Here is a 22,780-nt window from a genome sequence, read left to right on the forward strand (position 1 = left end):
ACAGCAGAGTCCGCGGCCCCGCGCCGCACCGCGCCGCATATGGGCTCACCTTGGCGAGCGCCGCCCTCCCATGGCCCTCGCGGCGCCCCGTATCCACACGCCCCGAGCCTGCTTCCGACCACGCTGTCCTGCGCATGCGCACCTCCCGGCGCGCGCCGCACCACTGTGGTCCTCGCGGCGCCCCGTAGGTGCGCGCCCGCCGAGTCGGCGCTAAGATGGCGGCGCTGACGGAGGGAGAGTGCCCGCGCCAGGAGCCGCGGGAGCCGGAGAAGAGCCGCCGCGGCTGAGCCCCCGAGCCGCCCCCAGGCAGGCTCCCGGTCGCCGGACCCGGGACATGGTGCGGTCCGCGCCGTGCCGCCGCCGCCGCCGCTACCGCTGAGCTCGCGGGCCGCGCCGGGCTCGGACGTGGGAGCGGGAAGATGTTTTCCGCGCTCAAGAAGCTTGTGGGGTCGGAGCAGGCTCCGGGCCGCGACAAGAACATCCCCGCAGGGCTGCAGTCTATGAACCAGGCGCTGCAGAGGCGCTTCGCCAAGGGGGTGCAGTACAACAGTGAGTGGCACGGGACAGTGGGGCGGGGGCGGGAGGGCGCCGTCCCGCGGGGTTCCGCGGGCCGGGGCCGCGTCGCCTGGGACTGGCGGAAACCGGGTCGCGCCCAGCCCGGGAAGCGCTGGGGGCCTCGTCGCGCCCCGAGGGCCTCGCGGTCTGTGTTCAGATGTGCTGAGCGCTTACCTGTGCCGGGCAGGTTGCGGGCGCCCCAGGGGCGTTCATCTGGGGTCGGGAGGTGATGCTGGCCGGAGACGAGGTCCTAGAGGACTCCAGGGCCGGAGGGTGGGCGCCTTGGCCCGCAGCGCTCCCCTCTGACCTGTGGGTCATCCCGGAGGAATGCTGGCACGATAGGAAATTCGTGCGATCACTCTGCACAGTCAGATTTCGTCCAGGAGGTTTGTGTTGCGTCTGCGGTACCCCGATTGGCCTCGGTGACCTCGTCTAAGAGGGATTCTTACATAATGTGGGGAGAGCTGTGTGGTCTGTGACACCTCTTGAGTGGGTGGTGGGGCTCTCCGTCCGTGAACTGGGTGGTCACGCGCAGGAGCGGAGGACTCCGCCGACTCCGGTGGTTTGAGGTGTGGGATTTTTCTCTGTGGACTTCATGTTCAGTTTGGAGAGGGAATGTCGGCGACGCCACACGTTCTTGTCCCCTCCCCCCCCTTAAAGAAGCATTTGTAGGGTCTATATTTAGGAAAGCTCCAGAAGGCACGGGGATCCTTCTTGTTGTTGTAGAGACTTTTCTTCTGCGTGAGGGAGGAGTCATTACCAGATGCCCAGAGAGCCCGGGGACGTTTCCAGTCCCCTGTTATAAATTATGTAAATTGTGTAGTTCCTAGACGCTGACTGTCCTCTTGACCTCTTTGAAGTTTTTGCATCTTGCTGGCTCTTTGCTAGCAGTATATAAAGATTTTATGTTGTTCTTGGCTTTTAAATTATTTTTCTCTTAAGTATTTCCATACATTGCTACAAGATATTGGACATTCCCCCACTCTTTGCCACTTCAGTGGTGGGAGGCTTCCAGTCTCTGTGATGTTGTATTTCGGTTAACAGTGTAGCATATTAAGAAACTGACTGGAAAGACTTTGGGTTTAAAAGAAAGATTGTTTTACGTGTATTCTACCCAATTTTGTATGTATTTGTCTCAGATTCAAAGAAGGGAATAATAACTCAAAATACTCATTTACACAAATCTTTAGAATCTACATTTGGTTCTTTTATTTAGTTTTATTACTTATGGTATTATTTTAAAATTTCAATTCTAGTCCTTTGGAAATTAGATCTGGAAAATGTTCACCTTCTGAAAAACACTCCCTGGTGAGCACACTCACTAGTCCTGAGTTGGGGGAGTAAAAAGTAGAGACAGCATGGGAGTCATTCTGGAGAAGAAATCCGCCTCAGGCAGCTGACGGGCAGGTTCTGATCTTGGGGAACAAAGTGAGTGGAAGGTGGTGCAGGTGAGCGGACCTGAGAGCTGGACCTGCATTCCATTTTAGGGCGATGTTGGCCCTGTACTTGGCTAATACGCAACTCTGAAACTTTTTTATTTCTTCTATTAGTCAGTAAAATAAAACTTTTCTAGTATTTGATTTCCAAGATATCTTCCTTAGGGGACCACAGTAGCAGTATGACCATTGTAGATTCAGGATTTTTACAGGTACAAGTTGATGATTACCAGGTGTGTTATTTGTCCCTGAGCAGATGAGTCATTCTCTCTTCTGCTGCTGTGATGAGAAGTGATGCCTGTGACACGCAGAGTCCCAGCGTTCACTTCAAACTGATAATCAAAACCTGCATGGAACGTTGGACCACATTCTTGATATGGAAGTCCTCCGCACGTGGAGCGCAAGAATGCTGTCTGAGCTGGTCAGCTCCTGCTGTTTGACCCACTTGTGTTTGGTGCAGAGACGGAGCACCGGTCAGTCTTGTGGATTTCGTCCAGACTGCCCTTGCTCACGACTGCATCCTTATCAAGAAAGCCTCCAGGCATTGGGACAGCTGAGTCCTGGCTGGTCAGATTTCAGTGCTAGAACTTAAAATGGGGTTAGACACTTCCTTACCGAGAAACCTTTGAAAGGTTGGTTTCAGGGTAAGAGCTTTTTCTTTGGAAATAAACAGTTTGGCAGATTACTTGACCTGCCCAGCAAGGCCGATTTGCAAATTCCCGAGCCTTTGCTGCCCATGATCTGCCACATTTTCCTTTATAGGTTTTCCTTCCCTAGTGTTCATTTATTTAGCAAATATTTATTGAGTGTCCATCAGTGATGAGTGTTCATCTGTGAGAAAGCAGGCAGTCTCCGCCTTGTGAAGCTTGCATTCCGGGAAGGCGGACAGGAGGCACTAAACATACGTGTATGGAACCAGATAACCTGCCTGAGGGCCGAGAAGTAGCGCCGGGTTGGGGTTGGGTTGGGGCCCACCTTGCCGTCCTGGGGACTTTGTGAACCAGAACCTTAGAGGGCCCTGAGCAACTGCCGTGTTGCCGGGAGGTGGGGTGGGGGGGGGGGGGGAGACGCACTGGAGTGGGCCCTCTGGGAGTCGAGCGACCCCTGCTGGTGGCCCGATGAAAGGGCACCTTTGGGATTTATATTGTGTCTCGTGCAGCGTGATTGCATCATTTGTATCCAAGATAAAACAAATGTGGGGGGGTGGTATGAAAATATTTTTTAAAGATTCCCTATTTTATTGGAAACGTGTGGGAATGTGAGTGAATTACTATCGGGTCAGGGGGCAGGAAAGATGGTGAGGTTTTGTAGTAGATCCTGGTGTCTTCTGCACTGTGGCTTCACTTTGAAAGAAAAGACATAGGATAGAGGCAGAGAGTTAATCTGTTCAGTAAAACAGCTAGTTTGCCACTGTTTCTTAAGTAAAGGTCGTCTTATCACTTCGTGGGTGAATCTGGTTTTCCACTGCATCACTTATTTAGTTAATTTGAGCCGGTGTCTAAGGTTCTGAGATTGATTTGACTTTTTAACTTAAAAGTAGAGTCTGATTACTTTTTTAATGGGTGAAATCAGATTATTTTATTTATTTCTGGCATTTTAGCATTTCTTCTGATTAACTTTATTGAGTTATAGTCAGTTTACAATGTTGTGTCAACTTTTGGTGTACAGCACAATGCTCCAGTCATACATGAATATACATATATTCATTTTCATATTCTTTTTCACCCTGATTGTCTTTTTTGAAAAATAAATTTCAAATTTTAAAAGGATTTCAGGTGAAGAGAAGCAAATATATGTTAAAACTGGTCAAGATACAAAAGAAGGAAACTGTTCTCAGATTACATCAATACTCTGAACAGACAAGTTGTGTTTGAAAAAGAGCCAAAGGGAGCCTCCGAAAATGGAAAAGCTGGGTCACTAAAGCAAAAAGCTATCAGGCAGGCGAAGCTGCACGACACCCAGCGGGAGAGGGAGGTGGTGCCCCAGAGGGAGATGCGTGGCCTGGCATGAGGCAGGTCCTGGCTCACCTGCGATCTGTTTCGGAAGGAAAGCATCGCTAGGATGGAGAAGGGTGGTTACTGGAGAAATGAAAACTGAGTCTTTTCTGTAGATTACGAAGTACAGGAAACTCCATGGAGTCCAAGTCTGGGGTTTTACAGCTTCCAGAGCTGAACACATCATTGGGATTTCAGAACATCAAAATGAAAAAGAAGCAACCAGAGCAAACAGACTGCCTTCAGAGGGACAGCCGGGAACCTGAGCGCACAGCTGACAGCCACAGTGGTGGAAATGTTCCTGCGGGAAGGTCCCAGTCAGCCTGGAAATCTGCACCAAGTAGGCAGTTACTCCAGAGGGAGCAGCATGAATCCCAGCTCCACCCTAAAGTGGGTGGCTCCCGTGCAGAGGCTCCCGCGGAAGTAAACCTGGAGGACGTGCTCCACTCAGACGGACGTGGGGCTCTGGGGTAGAGGAGGCTGACAGGGTGCAGGTCAGCACGGAAACAGGTGCGTAAGTCTCGGTCACAGTGGCCACGTGACAGTGACCGGTGTGGGTGTGGAAGGAGAAGCCAGAACACTCACAGTCAGCACCCAGCCCAGCTGGAGCTGACCAGCGGACAGGCGTCCGCCACCAGTCCTTGTGCTAGTGCAGTGGAGGATGGAGACATTTATTAAGATTACTGTTCAGAGAATAGGAATGATTGCAGATCTGCCAAAGAAATACCAGGTGGGAAAAGGCACTGAAAAAAAGCTTGCCCAATGAGAAAGAAGGCAGGAAGGTGGGGGCGGCAGTGACTAGAAATGATAACACGCACTGGGGCTGGGTTCCCTGCCTCTGTCCGCCCCCACCACCCCCGGTGCCCATGAACAAGCAGACTCACCGGGTGAGAGAGAGAAGAGAGAGTCTGCGGGGAGACCTGTGTCTGGCTGCGCAGTGCGCAAGCAGCCCAGCCAGCACGACACCGTCAGAGGGCTGGAAGCAGGGCTGTGGAGGCAAAGCAGGAGGGAAGGTCAGCCACAAGGAGGCTGCCCCCCGTGTACAGTCCCTTAGCTGGAGCCGTGGTGGCGTTGAGCAGCCGGCGGGGCCAGAGTGAGAAGGGTCAGCGGCGCCTCAGTGAAGAAGCAGACACCTGCTCCCCCCAAAACCAGAGAGCTCCTGAGAACCAGCGATCTCAACAGACACCTAAGAGGATGTCCCCTAAAGGCCACGGTCTGTGGCCTCAGCGAGTAATGTTGGATATGAAAAACAAAAAGAGGCAGCGGTTTGGGGGAAACTTAAAAATATTTTAAGTAATTTACAGGTCAAAGAAGTATTTGTAATTCAGTGATAATGAATGCCCCACATACTCGTGGTGGTCACTGACTTGGGAATACAGCTTGAAAATGTACGAGAAGAACAGGAGAATCCCCAATAAAGTCAAAGGAAGGAAATGGCAAAGAGAGAAGCAGCAGCAGGTGGGTTTTAGAAAGAACCAGCAGAACACACGGGGTGTGCACACGGCTAAAGAAGGACGCAGGCCTCTGCGGAGGTCAGTTAGAAAGACAAAGCAGATATCATGGATGCTGAAGAGTACACAGCCACGCTACAAAGTTTTAGAACATAAAATGTTACAAATGACTTTGTGCCAGTAAGTTGAAAACTCAGGACAGCATCCTAGAGACTGACCCAACGAGAAGCAGAGAGTCTGGGGAGGCCCGCCCGCCCTTCGGAGAGCAGAGCGCTGAGCCGGTGCCGTGGGCAGAGGCGCTGCGCGTCCATTGCGGTAACTGTCAATGTCAGAGCAAGGACCGGACAGCTGGAGAGTGACTGCCTCTCGCCTGTGATCGTGGGTGTGAGTGCCTGGCAGGGCATCAGGAAACGGATCTGGACTAGAATGTCAGTAGTAACTAGCTATCATGCTGGGACAGGCAGGACCACCCCAGACACGAGGACTGTTTACCAGAAGATACGTAAGACTTACCAGTGGGTTAAGGAGAAAAGCATGATCTCAGTGGGGATAAGGCAGAGACCTCATAAAATTCAACTCATCCGTGATTTACAAAAAAACAGAAAAGAAAGAAAACGAGAAAAGCCCACTTCTTAGCAAAGTAGGAACAGCAGAAGGAGATGTCTACCCGTTCGAGGGCATCTCCCACAGCCCGCACCTGTATGTAGTGAGAGACGCCAGGGGCGCTCCTTTTACAGTCCTGGCCAAGACAGAGCCTCCGCTCTTTCACTGAAGTCCGTGTCTGTGTGTGGAGCTCCACCCCCACACACATAAATAAAAAGTACAGGGGGAGAGGCAGACAGAAAGCCTCTCCTTGCTTTATAAAATTAACACGAAATCAGGAATGCCAGTTTCTTTTTGTCAGGATGCTCTTATGTGCAGAAAACAACACTAGACTAGCCCTGGCTTTTCCCGCAGCAGCCAGCTTCTGTTTCAGGCAGTACAAGCAAGCCGGTAACCTGAGCAGCCCTGCTTCTAGAAACATTTTTGAAGGTCTGAATAAAACATGCAGAAAAACATTAATACGTCACTCAGTTCTTGAGCTTAGTTGACTTTAAAGCAGAGGAAGTGGGAGCTGGGAGGGAAGCGGCTCTGAGGCTGCCTTCTCCTGGAGGGCACCTGCCAGACCCTGGGGGTGGGGGTGGGCGTCCAGTGGGAAAGCCCCGCTCACAGCTGGGCCCCCGAGCACTGGGAGTGACCTCCAGGTTGGTTTGCCCCAAAAGCACCTCTGAGGCCCCCAAATCAAGTGGAGACTCTCCTCACGGCATTCCCAGGTTCCCGGCTGGTGGTGGTCCGAATCTCCTCAAAGAGGGCCGAGGATAAAGCTCTCAGGGAGTGGGGTGAGTGGGGGCGACGGGCCGGCCGGCCGGCCTCTGGCCCAGGCCTCTGAGGACTTCAGGCTTCACAGGGTGCGAAGTCAGTGCATTTGATGTATTTAAAGAAACAAGAGGTTTGAAAATGTAAGCAGGAATCTAAAGACTACACAAAAAGACCAAGTAACTTGGAAAGTAAACAGACCTGCCTCCCAGAAGCTCCGAGAAGATAAGAAACCGCAGCAGGAAATAGGAAGCCGGCGCTAAGAAGCAGGCAAGGTCCAGCTCCACGGACACAGGGAGCGCCCCGGCCGGCTCTTAGGAAGACGTGGAGGCTGACATGCTGGGTTTGTCCCCCTCGCTCGGCCTGGCCAGTGGTCTCCTGGGGATGTGGGGGCCTGCCCCGGCAGGGCTGGGCTGCAGGCAGCCTGTCTGTCTATCCTGGCTCCTGCCGGGACCCCGTGCGCGCCGAGCACCCCCTGCAGGCCAGCTCGGTGCCCGCTCGGACCCAGGTCATTCCCAGAGCTGCGTTTCCATCAGGGACACGTCTGGACTCTTCTCCTAGGTCATGTCTGGCCCCTGGCCAGACTCAGGGCCAGGCTGCCTGTGACCTTGAGAACAGAGGCCAGTTGTGCCCTCTCTGGCGGCATGATAAAGAGGGTGGGAGAGGGGCGTCCCTGAGATTGGACCAGAGAGGTTTAAAGTTTGACAACTGACACGCCTTGCTGACTGGAGCGGGGTTTCCGGGGACGCAGAGCCAGGTGGGCAGGTTCCTAGAAGTGTCCCTGAGAACAGAGGGGCCTTGAAATAGGAGCTGGGCAGTGGCCGGAGCGGGGAGGAGCAGCTTGGCCAGGTCAGGTGCCAGGACAGCCGGCCCAGGCAGGAGCACCGTCGACTGTCTGCTCGGCCTGCTCGGCTGCTCAGGGAGCTCCGGCCCGATCCAAGCTCCCCGACCAAGCTCTTCGCGTCTGCTGGAGGTCCAGAAGCCCCTCCTGCTCACCACGGGCTGCTCGTCTCGCTGACGGGGACACCATCCATACCTGTTCTTGGGCCAGGACCTCAGAGTCATTGCTGACCCCATCTCCCTCCCCTGAGGTCCACCCTCCACCAAAGGCTGTCAGCTCCTCTCCCACCGCTCCCCTGCCGGTGGGCTCTGCATGGCACTAGCCGCCCATCATCCTTCCAGAACACTCTTCTGCTGAACCCCGTGCCTTCTCACTGAGGCAGCGGGAAGTCCCCTCCTGCAGGGCCTCAAGACCTGGCCCCTGTGCTCCCATCCCCACTTGTCCCACTGGCACGGTGTGGGCCCTTCCCGACCTGCTCCGTCCTCGCGCACACGCAGCTGCCTACGGGCTGGTTCTCGCCGGTTCTTGCCGTACTCACGCCCCACACGCAGGCGGCCGCTCCTAAAGACTTGATGAGCCAGCACAGAAGGGTGCAGGCTTCTCACTGCCACCCCACGTGTGGTCTCCACCCCGCGCGTGGTCTCCAGGCGCCCGGCATTCTGCACATTCGTGTGCTTCAAGTGCCAGGGCTGTGGGGAAGTAGGTTAAGAGCAGACCGTAAGAACCAAGGGTGCTGCGGTGGTGACCCCCGCCTGCGCCTGAGAGCCCCAGGCCCCCGGGGCGCCGGCCCTGGGAAGACTGCTTTCCTGTGGGTGCAGAGTCCTCTGGTGGTCAGACCACCTGCCTGGGGAGAAGTGCCTCAGGGGCCGGGGAGGGAGGGCGGGGCCAGGCCTTCCCACCCCGAGCCCTGACAGCCTTGTCCCCTGGTGGGGGGGGGCTCGCAGCCAGCCCGCCCTCACCAGCTCCCCGGCCAGCCCGCCACTCAGGCCGCCGTCTGTGCGCAGGAGCTCTTTGGTCTGATTTGTTTCCCTGATCTGTCCTGTTCCCCCAGTGAAGATTGTGATCCGAGGAGACAGGAACACGGGCAAGACTGCGCTGTGGCACCGGCTGCAGGGCAAGAAGTTCGTGGAGGAGTACATCCCCACGCAGGAGATCCAGGTCACCAGCATCCACTGGAACTACAAAAGTGAGGGCGGGGCGCTGTGGGGGCAGGCACTTCCCAGGAGGCCGCGCGGGCACAGTGCCCCGGCTTGGGGTGGGGGGTGCCTTCCTGCCATCGCCTCCCCTCACCTAGTGTTGTCATGGAAACACTGCACACACGTGGGAGTCCCCTCTGCCATGGAGACTCAGTCCCTTGGGGAGCTGGGCCATTGGGCCCACTCATCCTGGAGACCTTGGAAAGGCAGACACTCCTGGGTTAACACACGAGGTGTCCTGGGGGGGACCCCTCTGGGCGGGGACACACCCCTGCTGCAGTCTGCTTACCGGGCCCCAGGGAAGCAGAAGGGGCTCCTTGCCCTTGAGGCCCAGCTCTTGGCTTCAGTTGTGAAGTGCCCGACCCTGCAGGGTCCTGGAGGTGGTTTGTTTGCAAGATCGCTTTGCGGCCTCCCGGTGGTAGCCCGGTGGGCCGGAACTTGCACTCCTCTGACCATGTGGCACCCTTGTGGGAAGCAGAGAAGCCACTTTGCATGTTTAAGAATCATAAAAGCAAAAGGCCTTTGAGCCATTTTAAACATTCCTTTCCATTAAAAAAACTAGCCAGTGGGCCGCCAGCAGGACACTTGGGGCCTTTGTGGGAGTCTGACTCCCTCTTAGTGACGTCCAGTGCGTCCCAGGACAGCAGCGTGGACTCAGCATCACCCTGCCTGCCAGCTGCACAGAAGCAGCTCCCCACGTCGTCCCTTCCCCTGCGGAATCCTCAGGGTGGGGAGTGAGCCAACTGTCCCTGTGCTTGGCTCACTGCTTGGAGGTGTGGCACAGGCCTGAACCCCAGACTAGCCGTTCAGAGTCGGCTCCTCTGGCCCTCAGCTCCCATGGAGCAGAGAACACTGCCTCTGGAGAGGTGCAGTGGTCACTGCATGACTGGGAAACAACCATGGACGTGGCCTCCCCATAAAAGCGAAAGGTGGGCCTGCAAGGGCCTGTCCCAAGCCAGCTCCACTTGGCCTTGGCCTCCAAAGGATTCTGGTAGAAGCGTGATGCAGGACCCACACCTGGAGAGTCTGGCTCTCCCTGCTGATCGCCCGACCTCCCTCACAATGAAGCCGAGGCCGGTCATGGACATGGAGTGGAGCTGGGAGGGCAGTCAGCCCCAATAACATCCACTGCAGCGCCAAGGGCTCGCACCCCCGGTGGGCCTGCGGAGGCCTGGGTTCTGGGTGCAGACCCCTCCTGGCTGTGTGGGCCTGGCTGGGGGCAGGCCTCCGGGACATGGGGACAGTGTCAGCTGAGGGCGGGCCAAGATCCTTCACTGAGACCTGAGCAAAAGCCCAGGGAGGAGCCAGGCCCCACTGCACTGCAGGGAGGGGCGTCCTGGGCAGGCGGGGGCGCGCCCCTAGGGGCGGTGCAGGGTGGGGGCGGCGACATCCGCACCGCCCCTGGGAGCCCGTCTTCGTGAAGCAGATGCTCGCGCTGGGAGCTGACCTTACTCTTTCCCCTTATTTCAGCCACCGACGACATCGTGAAAGTTGAAGTCTGGGATGTCGTTGACAAAGGTAAGTTGCGTCTTCTTGTTAACGTGCTTTTCTCTGTTGTGCTGCTGTTGTTCCGTGAGAGGCACGCTGTCCGCCCTCGTCCGCCTGTCCTCCTCATAGGTCGGCTTTTTCATAAACTCCTGTTTGTTTGGGTGTTTGTCTTGGCGTGCTGTCTCTCCGGGACTCGCAGGGTGACACAGCCCTTCCTCCTCACTCAGCACCTGAGACGAAGGGAGGGATGGTGATGGCGCTGGGTTCTTACCCCCAAGCCGAGCTCATCCATCCTGGGCACCAGCTCAGGGGCCCTCCACGGCCTCGAAGGCTGGGCAGGGCTGGCCCAGGGCGGGGTCCTTGTCAGTCTGGGAAGGAAGCACTGCATCTGAATGGGGGCGGCTGGAACTGTGTGGGAGGCCTCCCGGGGCAGGCTGCGTCCTGCCTCCCGTGGGGCTGCCGCTGTGCCGGCTGAGAAGGCGCAGCTCCGGGGCTCCAGCGCTGCTGAGCGAGGCGTCTGCTGGAGGGGGGGCTGCCCCCCACTCAGGCATTCCTTGCCCAGCACTTCCACCCCATAACTTGGTCTCTTTTCTTAAGGAAAATGCAAAAAGCGAGGCGACGGCTTGAAGATGGAGAATGACCCCCAGGAGGTAAGCAGTGTCTGTTCCCATGTGGCCCACAATGGTGGGGGCGGGGGTGAGCCGGCCCCGCTCTTCAGACCCCTCCGCCTGCCAGCCTGGCCCTCCCGGGGTCCCCACTGGTGCTGGTGGACTCGGGGCCACCTTGTGCTGCCCGTGTCGTGTTGCAGGGTGCCTGGGTTGAGCTGCTGCCACACGTGCCAGACGCCGCACGGAGTTGGGGTGACTGAGAGGTATTTAGGCGAACTGGCCGAATTTTGTGTCCATGTTACAGTGGCCTCGGCCCTTCAAAGCACAGGCCCCGCCTTCAGGTGTGGCTCCGGCAAGGTGCTCCTTGTGGCTGCCACTGCTTCCTGCCCGTCTGGGGGGTTTTCTCTCGGTCTCCAAGGACCCTTCTCTCCTGTCCACGGACAGGCTCCCACTTAGGACAGGAAGGTTCAGTGGCCCCTGGCCCTTTTTGGGCATGTGTTTCCATTGCCCCTAGCCCTGCAGCCGCCCCAGCGTGCCTGCTCCGGCATGTGCACCCGTGGTGGAGAGTCTGCAAGCCCTGAGGGCAGGGTGCTACCAGCCTCGGTGGCGCAGGGACCCCAGGGAGAGGGCAAGCACAGTGTGTTCTCCACGCTAGACGATGTTGCGTTTACATTTTTCTTTTTTTCCAAAATGAAACTAACTGTTGTCTTTTCAGTTATCAGAGCCCTGTTCAGCCTTTTCCAGGAGACAGGGTGCTCACCCGAGGGGCCCAGCCTGGAGCACCGTCTCATGCCTGGTCCCCCCTGTCCCCAGGCAGAGTCCGAGATGGCCCTGGACGCCGAGTTCCTGGACGTGTACAAGAACTGCAGCGGGGTGGTCATGATGTTCGACATCACCAAGCAGTGGTGAGGCCCGGCTCCCGGCACCACGCCGCCTGCTAGGCCCACGGTGGTGGTTGTGCCGGCGTCAGTGATGGTGCACAGGGCTTCTGGAGGGCCAGCCACGGGCAGTGCCTGCTGGCCGTCCGGCCGCACAGAACCCCGGCCTGGAGGTCCCGGCATCTCAGCATGTGTATCTGGGGCCAGGTCGGGGTGTCCACATCTGTGCCGCAGGCCGGGGTGGGTGAGGCCCTCGCCTTCCATGGCCCTGCAGCCCTTCCTGCAAACACTGTCTAAAATGTGGCATCAGCAAGTGGCTCCCATGAGTTGGGGGTTCCCAAGACCCCCACGCTCTTGGACTTGCCAGCAGGACACACGTATGTCCATCGCGGTGGAGGCTGCAGAGCAGGGTCAGCAGGCGAGCGGTGCGGGCGGATGTGCAGACAGCCTCGCCGGCGCCCAGGGTCCTCTCCATCGAGCGCTGAGTCACGTGGCTGGAGACCCGCTGCCCGGGCCCGGGCCCCCTACTCCCAGACCAGCCAAGGGCCAGCCTTGTGGACCAGCCTTCCTGGGACAGCAGTCTCAGGCCTGCACACCACCGAAAATGGGAGTCCTGAAGGATGCTGAGGGCGGAGCCCACGGCTTGTTCTGGGAGTGGCCAGCGAAGTTTGCTTGAGTTGTATTACTGTTACTGCTTGGGTCACCGGTGCTCACAGGAAAACCCATCCTGTCACCAGAAACTACTGCGGGGGCTAGCCAGGCTCTCTTCTGGGTGTCGCTCTGACACTGAGCTGTAACCACGCACGCCTTTGTTCAGGATGCATTCACGCCTCCGCTGGGCTGGTAGATCTCCTGCACACTCACACGCCAGCCCTAGGGTTCCCGTCAGGGGCTCAGGTCCCAGGGATCTGTCACAGCTGCGCCAGCCTCGGCCACAGCCCACGGGGCCCCACACCCGCCCTCCCGCCTGCAGGGACGCGCAGTGGACTGCCCACCAGCACACCTGGGAGGCCTCCGGGAGGCTGGACCACCTGGAGTAGGAGGGTGGGGCCTGGCGAGCTCACACCTGTGAGAAGCAGCAGTCCCGCCTCCTCGGCTCCCACGGGGGGTGGGGATGGGCAGGGCTGTTCCTAGGTGGAGTCTGGCCTGGGCACTGTTAGTGGTCATGTCAGCCTCATGTCCCTGTAGCCTCGGCTAGACGAGCTGTGAGCCGAAGGCCAGAAGGACCCCATGGGGAGAGCGGGACCACGTGTGCCTGTGAGGCCCAGGGGCTGGTGTCCAGTGGGCAGGTGGTCCTGGGCTGGGGGCTGGGCAGCTTCTTGGATCCCAGGACCCTGGACACCCGGTACTCAGCTCTGATGAGGTGGGAGGCGGTGCAGACATGGTCTAGAGCCCCGTCACTCAGAAGGAAAGCAGGGGGGACGCCACCGACGCAGCCATTGGCACAGCAGCTGGTGTCTGAGTGCACCTAACGGCAGGGGCAGGAGACTCCCCCAGGACGGGTGGCAGACACGCTCGGCCCTTCTGAGGGTAGTAAAGCACTGCGTGTGAATAGGAGGAAACTCAGGCTGCAGACGCAGCGCTGCTGTATCCGGCTCTCCCACACGCTCATGCCGATGGGGAGACAGGTGTGAGCCCCACACCCACTGAGAGCAGAGCCCTGGGCTGTAGAGACAGATCGAGGGAGGACATGTGTCGGGAGGCAGAACCTAAGGCTGTTTTGTGGGATGTGGTGGCGGGAGGATCTGCAGGGTCCAAGAGCACCCACTGGGTGGTCCCCTGATTCTCACACGGGAGGGTGCTGGTGGGGTGCTGATCCGGGCGCCCACGCACTTCCCCGAGGCTGTGGGGGTGGGTGGGGGTCTCAGGCCAAAGCTAAGGCTCGTCTTCCCCCCACATGCGCCTCCTGAGGACCTTCAACTACATCCTCCGGGAGCTTCCTAAAGTGCCGACGCACGTGCCGGTGTGCGTGCTGGGCAACTACCGCGACATGGGCGAGCACCGGGTCATCCTGCCCAACGATGTGCGTGACCTCATCGACCACCTGGACAGGTGGGTGCCCGGCTGCGCAGCCTGTCTGCCTGGGCACTCCCGCCTGGGCCCTCCTCTGCCTCGAGCCCTGGCCCCGCCCAGCTGCACAACCCCGTGACCCCGGCCCTCTGACCCACCCCCAGCTTCCCTGCGCTACCCACACCCGGCCCTCCGGTCCATGCTGGCAGGACCCATGGAGGCTGGAGAGGCCCAGGCTGAGATGGAGGGTGTGGTGGTAAGCTCAGGGAGGGGGCGCCAAGCTGGAGGGAGGGCGGGGCGGGGATTGGGTACTGGCTTCCCTGCACTGAGCAGCCCCAGGTGCCAGGCGGAGCGGCCTCCCTCCATGCCTCAGGCCAGAGCCAGGGTCAGGCGTGGCGCAGCGGAGTCCTGCTGGGGCGGATGGGGGCACATCAGCCCAGTCCCGGCATCACCTGGTGGGCGCCAGCTGACGGGAGCGCCTGCAGGAGACAGCCCGGCCTGCGTGCGGTGCTGGCCCTGCCACCCTGTCCCTGTGTCTTTGTCCTCTTGGCAAACAGGCCTCCGGGTTCCTCTTACTTCCGCTACGCCGAGTCGTCCATGAAGAACAGTTTCGGCCTCAAGTACCTGCACAGGTTCTTCAACATCCCGTTCCTGCAGCTTCAGGTGCGCCCGCCTGCGGGGCCGGCCGGTGCGGCGTGGCACGGGGGGTGGGGCCACCAGTTAGGGCCCTGCCAGGCTGGCCGGAGACCTAGACCAGCACAAGGGGACACGGGTCCTTAAATGTCCTTCTCGGTCTGAGGACCGTTGACCTGGACCAGTGGGCACTGTGACCCCTCGCCTCTGCGCTGACCCCTGCCTGGGAGCTTCACTGGCCCCTGCGCCAGTCCATCTTCACCGCAGATGTGGGCGCAGCCCCAGCACAGGGCCCGTCTGATCCCCCTTGTGGCCGGGCCACTGTGTCCCCTGCTGTGGATCTGGCCCCAGTCTGGCAGGAGCGGAAGCAATGAGCTCGAGAAGTCTCTCCTTCCACCTGGTCTGCAGCTTTCTGTTGTTTTTAGTGGCTCTTTTGTTTTGGAGTGGTCTTAGACTGACAGGAAGGCTGCAGAGAAGGACAGGATTCTTGGGCCCTGGCTCGGTTCCCCCTAGTCTCAGGGTCTCATGTTTCCACGGTGCTTCCGTCAAGACCACAGAACTGAGGTTGGTGGGCCCTCTCACCGGCCCTCTGCGCTAGGCTGTGACAGCCCTGAGACGTGCCTGACTCAGGGTCTGTCTGGTCTTAGGTGGGTGATGGGATTTCAGGCACAAGACCACAGACCAACTGCCCTGATTGTCACAAGCAGGGACACGTGTCACCCACACAGCTAGTCACTGGGGTGTTGACCTAGGGCCCTCCTACAGCCACAGTGGTTTCTGTCCTTTCTCCAGGACACAGAGCCCACTCGGGGGCACAGCCACTTCTCCTTTCCTCTTGTCCTCTTGGAGAGACGTGGGGCGGCGGGCGTTTTCAGTGCATCCGGACCTCGCAGACATGTGCCGCACCCTCCACCCAGTCTTTCCCTTGGGACCCTGGGTGTCCCTCTGCATTGCTCTAAGGATCCCTTTAACTTTTTATCCAAGTCCAACGTGCACAGAGATCGCAAGGAAAGCCCCCCCGGTGTGGGTGCGGGGCGGCAACCGACAGCCCCTCGCATCGCAGGTGGGACCGCAGGACGTCCCACTGTTGAAAGCTGTGCTGAGGCGCACGTGAGGTCCGAGCCCCAAAGCTGAGGCGTATGCGCACCCCGGCTGGTCCCGGAGACGCAGGAAGGCAGTTTTCAGCAAGCACCGGGGCCTCTTAAACCTCAGGGGCACCTGTGTGACCAGGGCGCTGTCCCTGGGCGGTCTGCTCACAGCACATCTGCCCTTGGAGCCCCACGGAGTGGCCGGGGCGTCATGCTGGCCGCCTGGGCAACACAGGGAGCTCCCAACTCTTGCGGCTCAGCTCCATGAGCCCTTGTTGGTCATTGGCTGGCTGAATGGGGCCACAAGGCTGAAGGGGCAGCCCTCCGTGGTGACGTTCCCTGCTCAGGGGTCTGCTTACTTCCTGCAGCGGGAGACGCTGCTGCGGCAGCTGGAGACAAACCAGCTGGACATCGACGCCACGCTGGAGGAGCTGTCGGTGCAGCAGGAGACGGAGGACCAGAACTACGACATGTACGTCAGCCCCAGGGGCCTGCCCTTGGAGGTTAGACCTGCAGGCAGGGCTCTGCCGGAAAGGTGGCAAGTGTGCCCTGGGGGCCAGGCTGGAGGTCCTGAGCCTGGGTCTGTGCCTAGCCGGAGAGCAGTGGGAATGCCGCCCAGCCCGGGTAGCTCCCTCCGTTGGGATGAGTCGTGCTGCTTAAAGAGATCCGGTTGTTTCAGCCTTGGATGTGGCCTCCACCCCATGGGAGGGGAGGGGGTGAGGGTGGCCCTTGCTGTGCGCCCTGCCTGCAGCCCTTCCTTGAGAAGCAGATCCTGGGCTCCTGCTGACTCTCCCTGAGGCTGGGGGCAGGGCAGACCCCCAGGTCCCGCTACCCCTGCCCACCGAGCGCTTTGCTGCCGTGATTGGGTGTAACTGGGGCACAGTGAGACCCTCAGGCCACCAGAAACAGTTTTGCAGCCGCTGCCCCCAGGTAGCCACCTGGCTGGGGGTGGGGGTGCGGGCACGGGGGCCCGATGCAGACACTGACACTCCGATTGCCTGCCTCCAACCGTCCTCTGTCCAGACCAGCCTCGCCTGCTGGCCACCCAGCATGTGGTGTGGGGAGCCGCTGACCCAAGCCGTATGTCCACCCGAGGCCCCAGCAAGGCCAGCTGCCCTGACATTTTCCAGCCGAGGCCTCATCCCTAGTTTGACCGCAGTTCCCCGGACTGACGCCAGTGTAGAGACCTCCAGGACCTCGGGAGGGAGCTAAACCTCTGGTCCTTGGCAGGAGGGAGGGAGGGAGGGCGCGTTGTCCTGGCTGTGCCTGCACACTTCCAGCAGGACGCCCGGAGCAGGTGGCAGCCCGTCTGTGCTGCAGCTCCTAGCAGAAGCACTCACTTCTAGGGGGAAGTTATAACCCCGAACTACCGTTAAAAACAGGTGTTTCCTTTGTTCTGTTGAATTACCTAGATGTCAGAGCTGAGGGTGGGGGGCAAGCTGCTTCCCCACCTGTGCTCCTGGCCTGGGGCCCAGCCAGGCAGGGCCTTCAGGTCTCCCCAGAGCCAGCTTCAGCTGTTGGTTCTGGAACAGCGAGAGAGGGAGTGGCAGGAGTCACTCTGGGGGAGGGTGTTTTCAGCCACTCTGGCTGCCAGGATGGCCCTGGCGGGGTACCAGGTCTCTGCCTGAGACCTTGGACACCTGGTGCCACTGAGCACGTGGTCCCTGGGGAGATGGCAGGGACCTCTAGAGGCTCGCCTGCCCATAGCCAGCCTCCAGGGGCTAGGCCATTGGAAGAAAGCAGTGCTGTTGGGGACTCGGCAGGGGTGTCGCCATGATCCGCACTTACAAGGTCTCCATCCCAGAACTTGTTTGAAAGCTCCCCTCAGGCCTAGGTAACAAATGGGGGTAAAGCCTGCCACACACACGCACACACGCACACCTCCCCCCTCCCCTCCCAGGACACCCCTTCTTCGTGTTGCCAGTGCCTGTGCCTAAAGAGCAGCCAGGACACCCAGCCAGTCTGCATGTGCACGGTCACTCCCCAGCCAGCCGGTCTGCGTGTGCACGGTCACCCCAGCCTGGGGTGCCCCAGGGCTTGCCCTGGGGCTTGTTCTCGGCCAGCCTGTGCTGGGAAACCTTGAAAGGCAGGCAGAGGCCTCTGGTTGTGGGGAGGGGCTCTGAGCCTGAGGGCGGGGACCTCATCACCATCAGCACCCCAACAGAAGCCTCCGAGGAGCCGCAGAGGAAGAGATGCAGGGAAGGCGGCTTTCTCACCCCTTGCCCTGTTTCCCCTCAGCTTCCTTGAGATGATGGAGGCACGCAGCCGTGGCCATGTGTCCCCGCTAGCCACCAACGGGCAGAGCCCGTCCTCGGGCTCCCAGTCCCCTGTGGTGCCTCCAAGCGCAGTGTCCACGGGGAGCTCCAGTCCCAGCACGCCCCAGCCGGCACCACAGCCGCCCATCCACGCCCCCTCGGCCTGCCCGTCACCCCCTTCCCCCTCGGAGGCCCCACTGCCCCCCGCACACCCCGTGGCCCCCGCCCCACCTCCACGGCGCAGCATTATCTCGCGGCTGTTTGGGACCACGCCAGCCGCCGAGGCAGCCCCTCTGCCCCCAGGTAGGCCCTGGGAGCAGCCCTGGGAGGTGAGTGCAGGCATCCCAGGTGGGGAGCGGCACTGTGTCCCTGGTCCCAGAGCCTTCGCGGACTGGGAAAGGGTCCCCCTTCTTCCTCCTGGGTGAGCAGCCCCACACCACCCTGCTCATGGCCCAGCCCTGTGAGCTCCCCCTGGGACCGCCCGGCTTCGGTGGGCACTGAGCGAGTGCTGGTGTCTGGTCCACAGAGCCAGTCCCAGCTGCGGAGGCCCCAGCAAGAGTCCAGAACGTGGAGGATTTTATTCCTGAAGATGGCCTTGACCGCAGCTTCCTGGAGGACACAGGCCCCCCGAAGGACGAGAAGAAAGCGGGAGCCAAGGCCCCACCAGACAGTGACAGGTCAGGGCAGGGCCTTGGCTGCGGGCCCTGCTGCCTTTCCTGGTGTTGGACAAGCAGAGTGGGCAGGCGCCCCGCAGCCCAGCGCTGCCTCCGGGCCTTGGGAGCAAAAGCAGGGCTAGGGGAGTTGGGGAGCTGAGGGAAGGCTTGGGCGGGGGACACCAGCTGGCCCAGGACTGCTGGCCATGGGCCGGGCCTCGAGGTTCTGTGAGCCTGACGCCTGCAAGGGGGGCAGGGATCCCAGCCACAGTCTGACTGCAGTTCAGAGAACATCAGGCCAGCCCAGGACACAGCAGTCTCATCGCAGCTCCTGGGCGTGGGGACTCGGTCCCGCTGCCTGTGGGCTGCCTGTCAGCACTCTTCCCCCCCCCTCCCCGCCGAGGTCTCAGGCTGCTGCCACTTGAGAGCCTGGCAAGGTGAGAGCAGGAGCGCCGGGGCCAGGTTTTCTCTCCAGGCGGTGGCCAGTCAGGGCGGGAGAGAGCCTTAGGCCTGGAGTCTGGTGTCAGTTCCTGGGCCTGCTGGCCCCCCGCCTGCACACTCTCCCTGCATAGCCAGGCCCCGGTCAGCCCTGCTCCGCGCATCCCCACCCTCACCGTCTCTCTAGAGATGCACCGTGCTCCTCCCCTAGAGCCCGTCACCACCTGTGGGGCCCACACCCTTCACCCCACCACCTTGCAGGATGGCACCCACTTCAGATGTCCACAGTGCCCAGTGGGTGTCTCTATCCCTCTCCTTGGCCCCACTTTGTGCCTCCTCCCCCACTCACCTCTGTGCTGCAGCTCTGCTGCTGCAATGCGGGGGGGTCCATCCCCAGGACCACCCTCAAATGGGGTCCCCCTTCGCTGTGACCAGATGAACGTGAGCACCCAGGGCGGAGGCAGCCCCACATTTGGTGCCAGAGGTGCCAGAGGTCAGGATAGGCATTCTGTCACCTCCTCGTGACCTCTGCCCACCCTGCCCTCCTTTGCAGCGATGAGGAGGCCCCAGGCGGAAACCCCATGGTAGCAGGTTTCCAGGATGACGTGGACCTTGAAGACCAGCCCCCAGGCAGGCTCCAGCCGCCCATGGGCTCCCTCCCTAGGGAACACATTGCTCTGTCCAGTGAGGAGGAAGCAGAGGAGGAGGCAGGGCACCCCAAGGCCACTGTGCTGGCCCCCAAGAAGTGCTCTGAGCCAGAGACCAAGCCGTAAGTTGGGGATCAGGCAAGGGGCGCCCTGGGGGCAGAGGGCTGGGCTCGTGACCCCCGTTTGTCCCGCAGGTCCTCCACCAAGGCTTCGAGGCCACACAGGGGCACAGCTCCCGGGGCTGCAGAGCCCCGCTGGCCAGGTGGCACCGAAGCCCCCACCGAGGGTACCTCCCAAGGGCGCGAGGAGGGGAAGGACCAGCAGGTGGCATCGTCAGAGAGTGACCCTGAAGGGCCCATCGCCGCCCAGATGCTGTCCTTCGTCATGGATGACCCTGACTTTGAGAGCGACTCAGATGCCCAGCGGAGAGTGGTGAGGACCGACCTTGGTGCCCACTGCCTCAAAGCCCAGGAAAAGTGCCGGGGGGCAGAAAGTGAAAGTATGAGAATGCAGTGGGGGTCTCGCAGAGCTAAAGCTGAAGTCAGCCTGTGTGACCCCAGAGGGGCTCTGTATGCCAGGCCAAGCCTATCATCTTGGCGTCGCCATGGTGTCATAGCCGCCACTCTCAGGCCATCATCACTCTAGACGGGTTCATGACGGTGCTCGGCACCTGCTGGAGAAACAAGGGGGCTGCCCTGAGGGGTCCAGAGACAGCTGCTGGGGGCATGGCGGCCAACCTGCCTGCTCCTCCTTTCAGGGTGAGTTCCCAGTGCGAGAGGACCTCTCAGATGTGACGGACGAGGAAGGCATCCCTGCCCAGCCACCCCTGCCCCTAAAGGCCCCCGTCCCCTCCTTCAGACTGAAGAATGACTCAGATCTCTTCGGGTTGGGGCTGGAGGAGACAGGCCCCAAGGAGAGCAGCGAGGAAGGTAGCCGGGGCGGGACACTTGCCCTCCTCCCTCCCTCCCCATCCTGCTGCGGGGGGCGCATTGCTTACCCCTTACCTGTCCCGTAGTGCCTGGGGCCCCAGAGCACAGGAGCGAGGCCAGAAGCCCCGTCCCAGGCTCTCCTCAGTCCTGCCTGGGGTCCAGCTGTATTCAGATGACATCCCAGACTTTCGGGGTCACAAGGCTGCAGGCCAGGACCAGGCTGAAAGATGGGCAGCTGGGGGCTGCTGTCGTAGTGGCCCTGCAGGAGGCATTTGGGGGTGTAGGCAGTGCTGCCACAAGCTGGCTGAGAGCCTCTCTGTGCCCTCAGGCCGGGCCTGCGTTTGTGGCCCTCCGTGGAAGAAGCTGGCGTGGTCTCCAGGCCTGATGAGCACATGTGGCTTGTGTGGCCCTGGCCAGCTCCACGGCTCCCTGGCCCCACCCCCGCCTCCACCTTGGGCTGCTTGAGCCCAGCAGTGTCACCTGGAGCATGTACTGGAACTTCCTCGTCCCCGTGATGGAGAGAAGGGGACCTTCCCAGGCTTGTCCTGGTGCTGAAGTGCCTGCCTGTCTTCAGGAGGGGCCCCGCGGCCTTAGTAGCCCCACCCAGGCCCGGGGCAGAGGCCTCTGCCGGCCTGCCCACTGCAGGCTGGAGCCCAGGCCTCCCATCCCACACCAGTCCGGAGGCCTGGGGGGGGGACCTGGCTTCCCACACGGGGAGCTGACATCGCTCTTACCCGTGCAGATAAGGAGGGCAAGCCTCCCTCGAAGGAGAAGAAGAAAAAGAAGAAGAAGAGCAGAGAGGTACCTGCGCCCCCCCGAGCCCTCGCCGGCGTCGCCCGGCAGCGTGGGGTGCAGGGCCGGCCGTCTCCCCGGCGCCCGCGTGACTCTGCGCTGTGCCCCTCCCACCAGCAGGCGGAAGAAGAGGCCGCCAAGAAGAAGAGCAAGCACAAGAGGAGCAAGGACAAGACGGACGGCGGGGAGGAGCGGCGGCGGCGGCGGCGGCGGCCGCGGGGCCCGGAGAGGACGGCGGTGGGCGAGCTGGAGGCCTGCCTGGGGGGCGGAGCCCCGGGCAGCCCCCTGCGCGGGGGCGGCGACTACGAGGAGCTCTAGGCCTGGCCGCCCGGGGCGACACGCCCACTCCGTGTGTGCTGGGGGCGCTGGGCCTGCCTGCTCTGCGGGCAGCTGGCCCCCAGCGCTTCTCAGGGACGGGACTGAGGCCTGCGAGGCCTGCGAGGCTGTTTACAGGGGTGGGGCGCTGTCCTCGTCGCCCGCCCACCCCTGCTTGCCGCCGCCGGCCGCACACGCTCACCCAGGCCTGCTGCATGCGGGTGGCCTCCGCTTGCTGCTGTGGCTCGGCCAGGGCTGCAGACCAGCAGCACCCCCGGACCCTCAGGGCACCTGCGTGCAGACACTGAGCAGCGCTGGCGCCTGTCCTGGGGGAGGGTCTTCCCGGAACCGGTGTCCAGCTTTGCACCTGCCCCTGAGCTTGGGCACATGCACAGGCCGAGCTGGGAGCCCCTCCACACTCGTTTCCTTCCATTCTCCTTCAACACTTGGACCATAAAGCTCTCCTGTTTCACTGCGCGTCTGTGTGTGCTCCCTGCTGCTGGGGCCCCGCCTGCATGGGAGGTCCGCTGCCCCTAGCCCCAGGCACGTGGGTAGCCAGGAAGGCCCTTGAGCTCCCTGCCTTGGGGCCACAGACCCCTCTTCTCTGAGGGGTGACTATCCTCACGGGTAGGAGGCCTTAAGCAGTCCAGTCCCCTCACATGCCATATGCCATCCAGCCTGGCCCAGCCCTCTGAGGCCAGGTGGGCGACCCTGCTCTGCTGGCCTCTGGCAGGGCCTACCCTGTCCCAGCCACCTCTCTGCTCCTACCTGACACCCAGTCCAGCAGGCACCCCCCCCCCCAGCTGCCAGCAGGGCCCTACCCCACCCCCCCATCCATAGGTGCTGTGAGAACTACCCCCTCCGAGGGCAGGCTGACTGCCAGCAGGGCCGAGAGATGGGCTGGTGGGCAGGCCTCCACCCCCGCGTCCCGGAAGCCTCCCCTTCCCTAATTCCTGTGCCTAGAGAGCCCACACTGGGGGCAGCAGGGTGGCAGTCAGTGGGCAGGTGCTAGGGGTCAGGCACCACACTGATACCTAGGGCACTCCCTTTAGTCCACAGCCTGTGAAGTCGACTATCCTTGTCCCCCCCCACGCCCCCCCGGTGTGGCGACCAGACCGACCTGAAATGAACTTACCAGGCCACTCATCTAATGGGCCTCCCGTGCTCTGGTCTCGCCCTTTGGAGCCTCCCTGCCCAGCTAGTGTCTCCTGGCTCAG

At 60.9% G+C, this 22,780-nt stretch overlaps 1 protein-coding gene across 6 annotated transcripts in view; it reads left to right on the forward strand.

The window, feature by feature from the left end:
- The window catches only part of RABL6 (RAB, member RAS oncogene family like 6), a 22,220-nt gene extending 185 nt beyond the window's left edge, over positions 1 to 22,035 (forward strand). The window contains exons 1-15 of one of the 6 annotated variants that reach the window (XM_031450950.2): positions 201 to 549; positions 8,685 to 8,819; positions 10,300 to 10,347; positions 10,915 to 10,967; positions 11,739 to 11,830; positions 13,715 to 13,855; positions 14,371 to 14,476; positions 15,903 to 16,006; positions 17,773 to 18,092; positions 18,316 to 18,466; positions 19,434 to 19,649; positions 19,722 to 19,959; positions 20,285 to 20,456; positions 21,199 to 21,257; positions 21,369 to 21,718. In XM_031450950.2, coding sequence (XP_031306810.2) covers positions 420 to 549; positions 8,685 to 8,819; positions 10,300 to 10,347; positions 10,915 to 10,967; positions 11,739 to 11,830; positions 13,715 to 13,855; positions 14,371 to 14,476; positions 15,903 to 16,006; positions 17,773 to 18,092; positions 18,316 to 18,466; positions 19,434 to 19,649; positions 19,722 to 19,959; positions 20,285 to 20,456; positions 21,199 to 21,257; positions 21,369 to 21,566 — 2,163 coding nt within the window. In that variant the 5' untranslated portion in view covers positions 201 to 419 and the 3' untranslated portion in view covers positions 21,567 to 21,718. Of the gene's footprint in view, positions 1 to 196; positions 550 to 8,684; positions 8,820 to 10,299; positions 10,348 to 10,911; positions 10,968 to 11,125; positions 11,189 to 11,738; positions 11,831 to 13,714; positions 13,856 to 14,370; positions 14,477 to 15,902; positions 16,007 to 17,772; positions 18,093 to 18,315; positions 18,467 to 19,433; positions 19,650 to 19,721; positions 19,960 to 20,284; positions 20,457 to 21,198; positions 21,258 to 21,365 lie in introns of those variants that run through there. The other 5 variants (XM_064490766.1, XM_064490765.1, XM_064490764.1 and 2 more) reach the window with 5 other exon arrangements.
- Positions 22,036 to 22,780: the final 745 nt, after the last annotated feature.

Source organism: Camelus dromedarius, chromosome 10 (assembly GCF_036321535.1).
Source record: "Camelus dromedarius isolate mCamDro1 chromosome 10, mCamDro1.pat, whole genome shotgun sequence".
In the NCBI taxonomy this organism is placed as follows: domain Eukaryota; kingdom Metazoa; phylum Chordata; class Mammalia; order Artiodactyla; family Camelidae; genus Camelus; species Camelus dromedarius.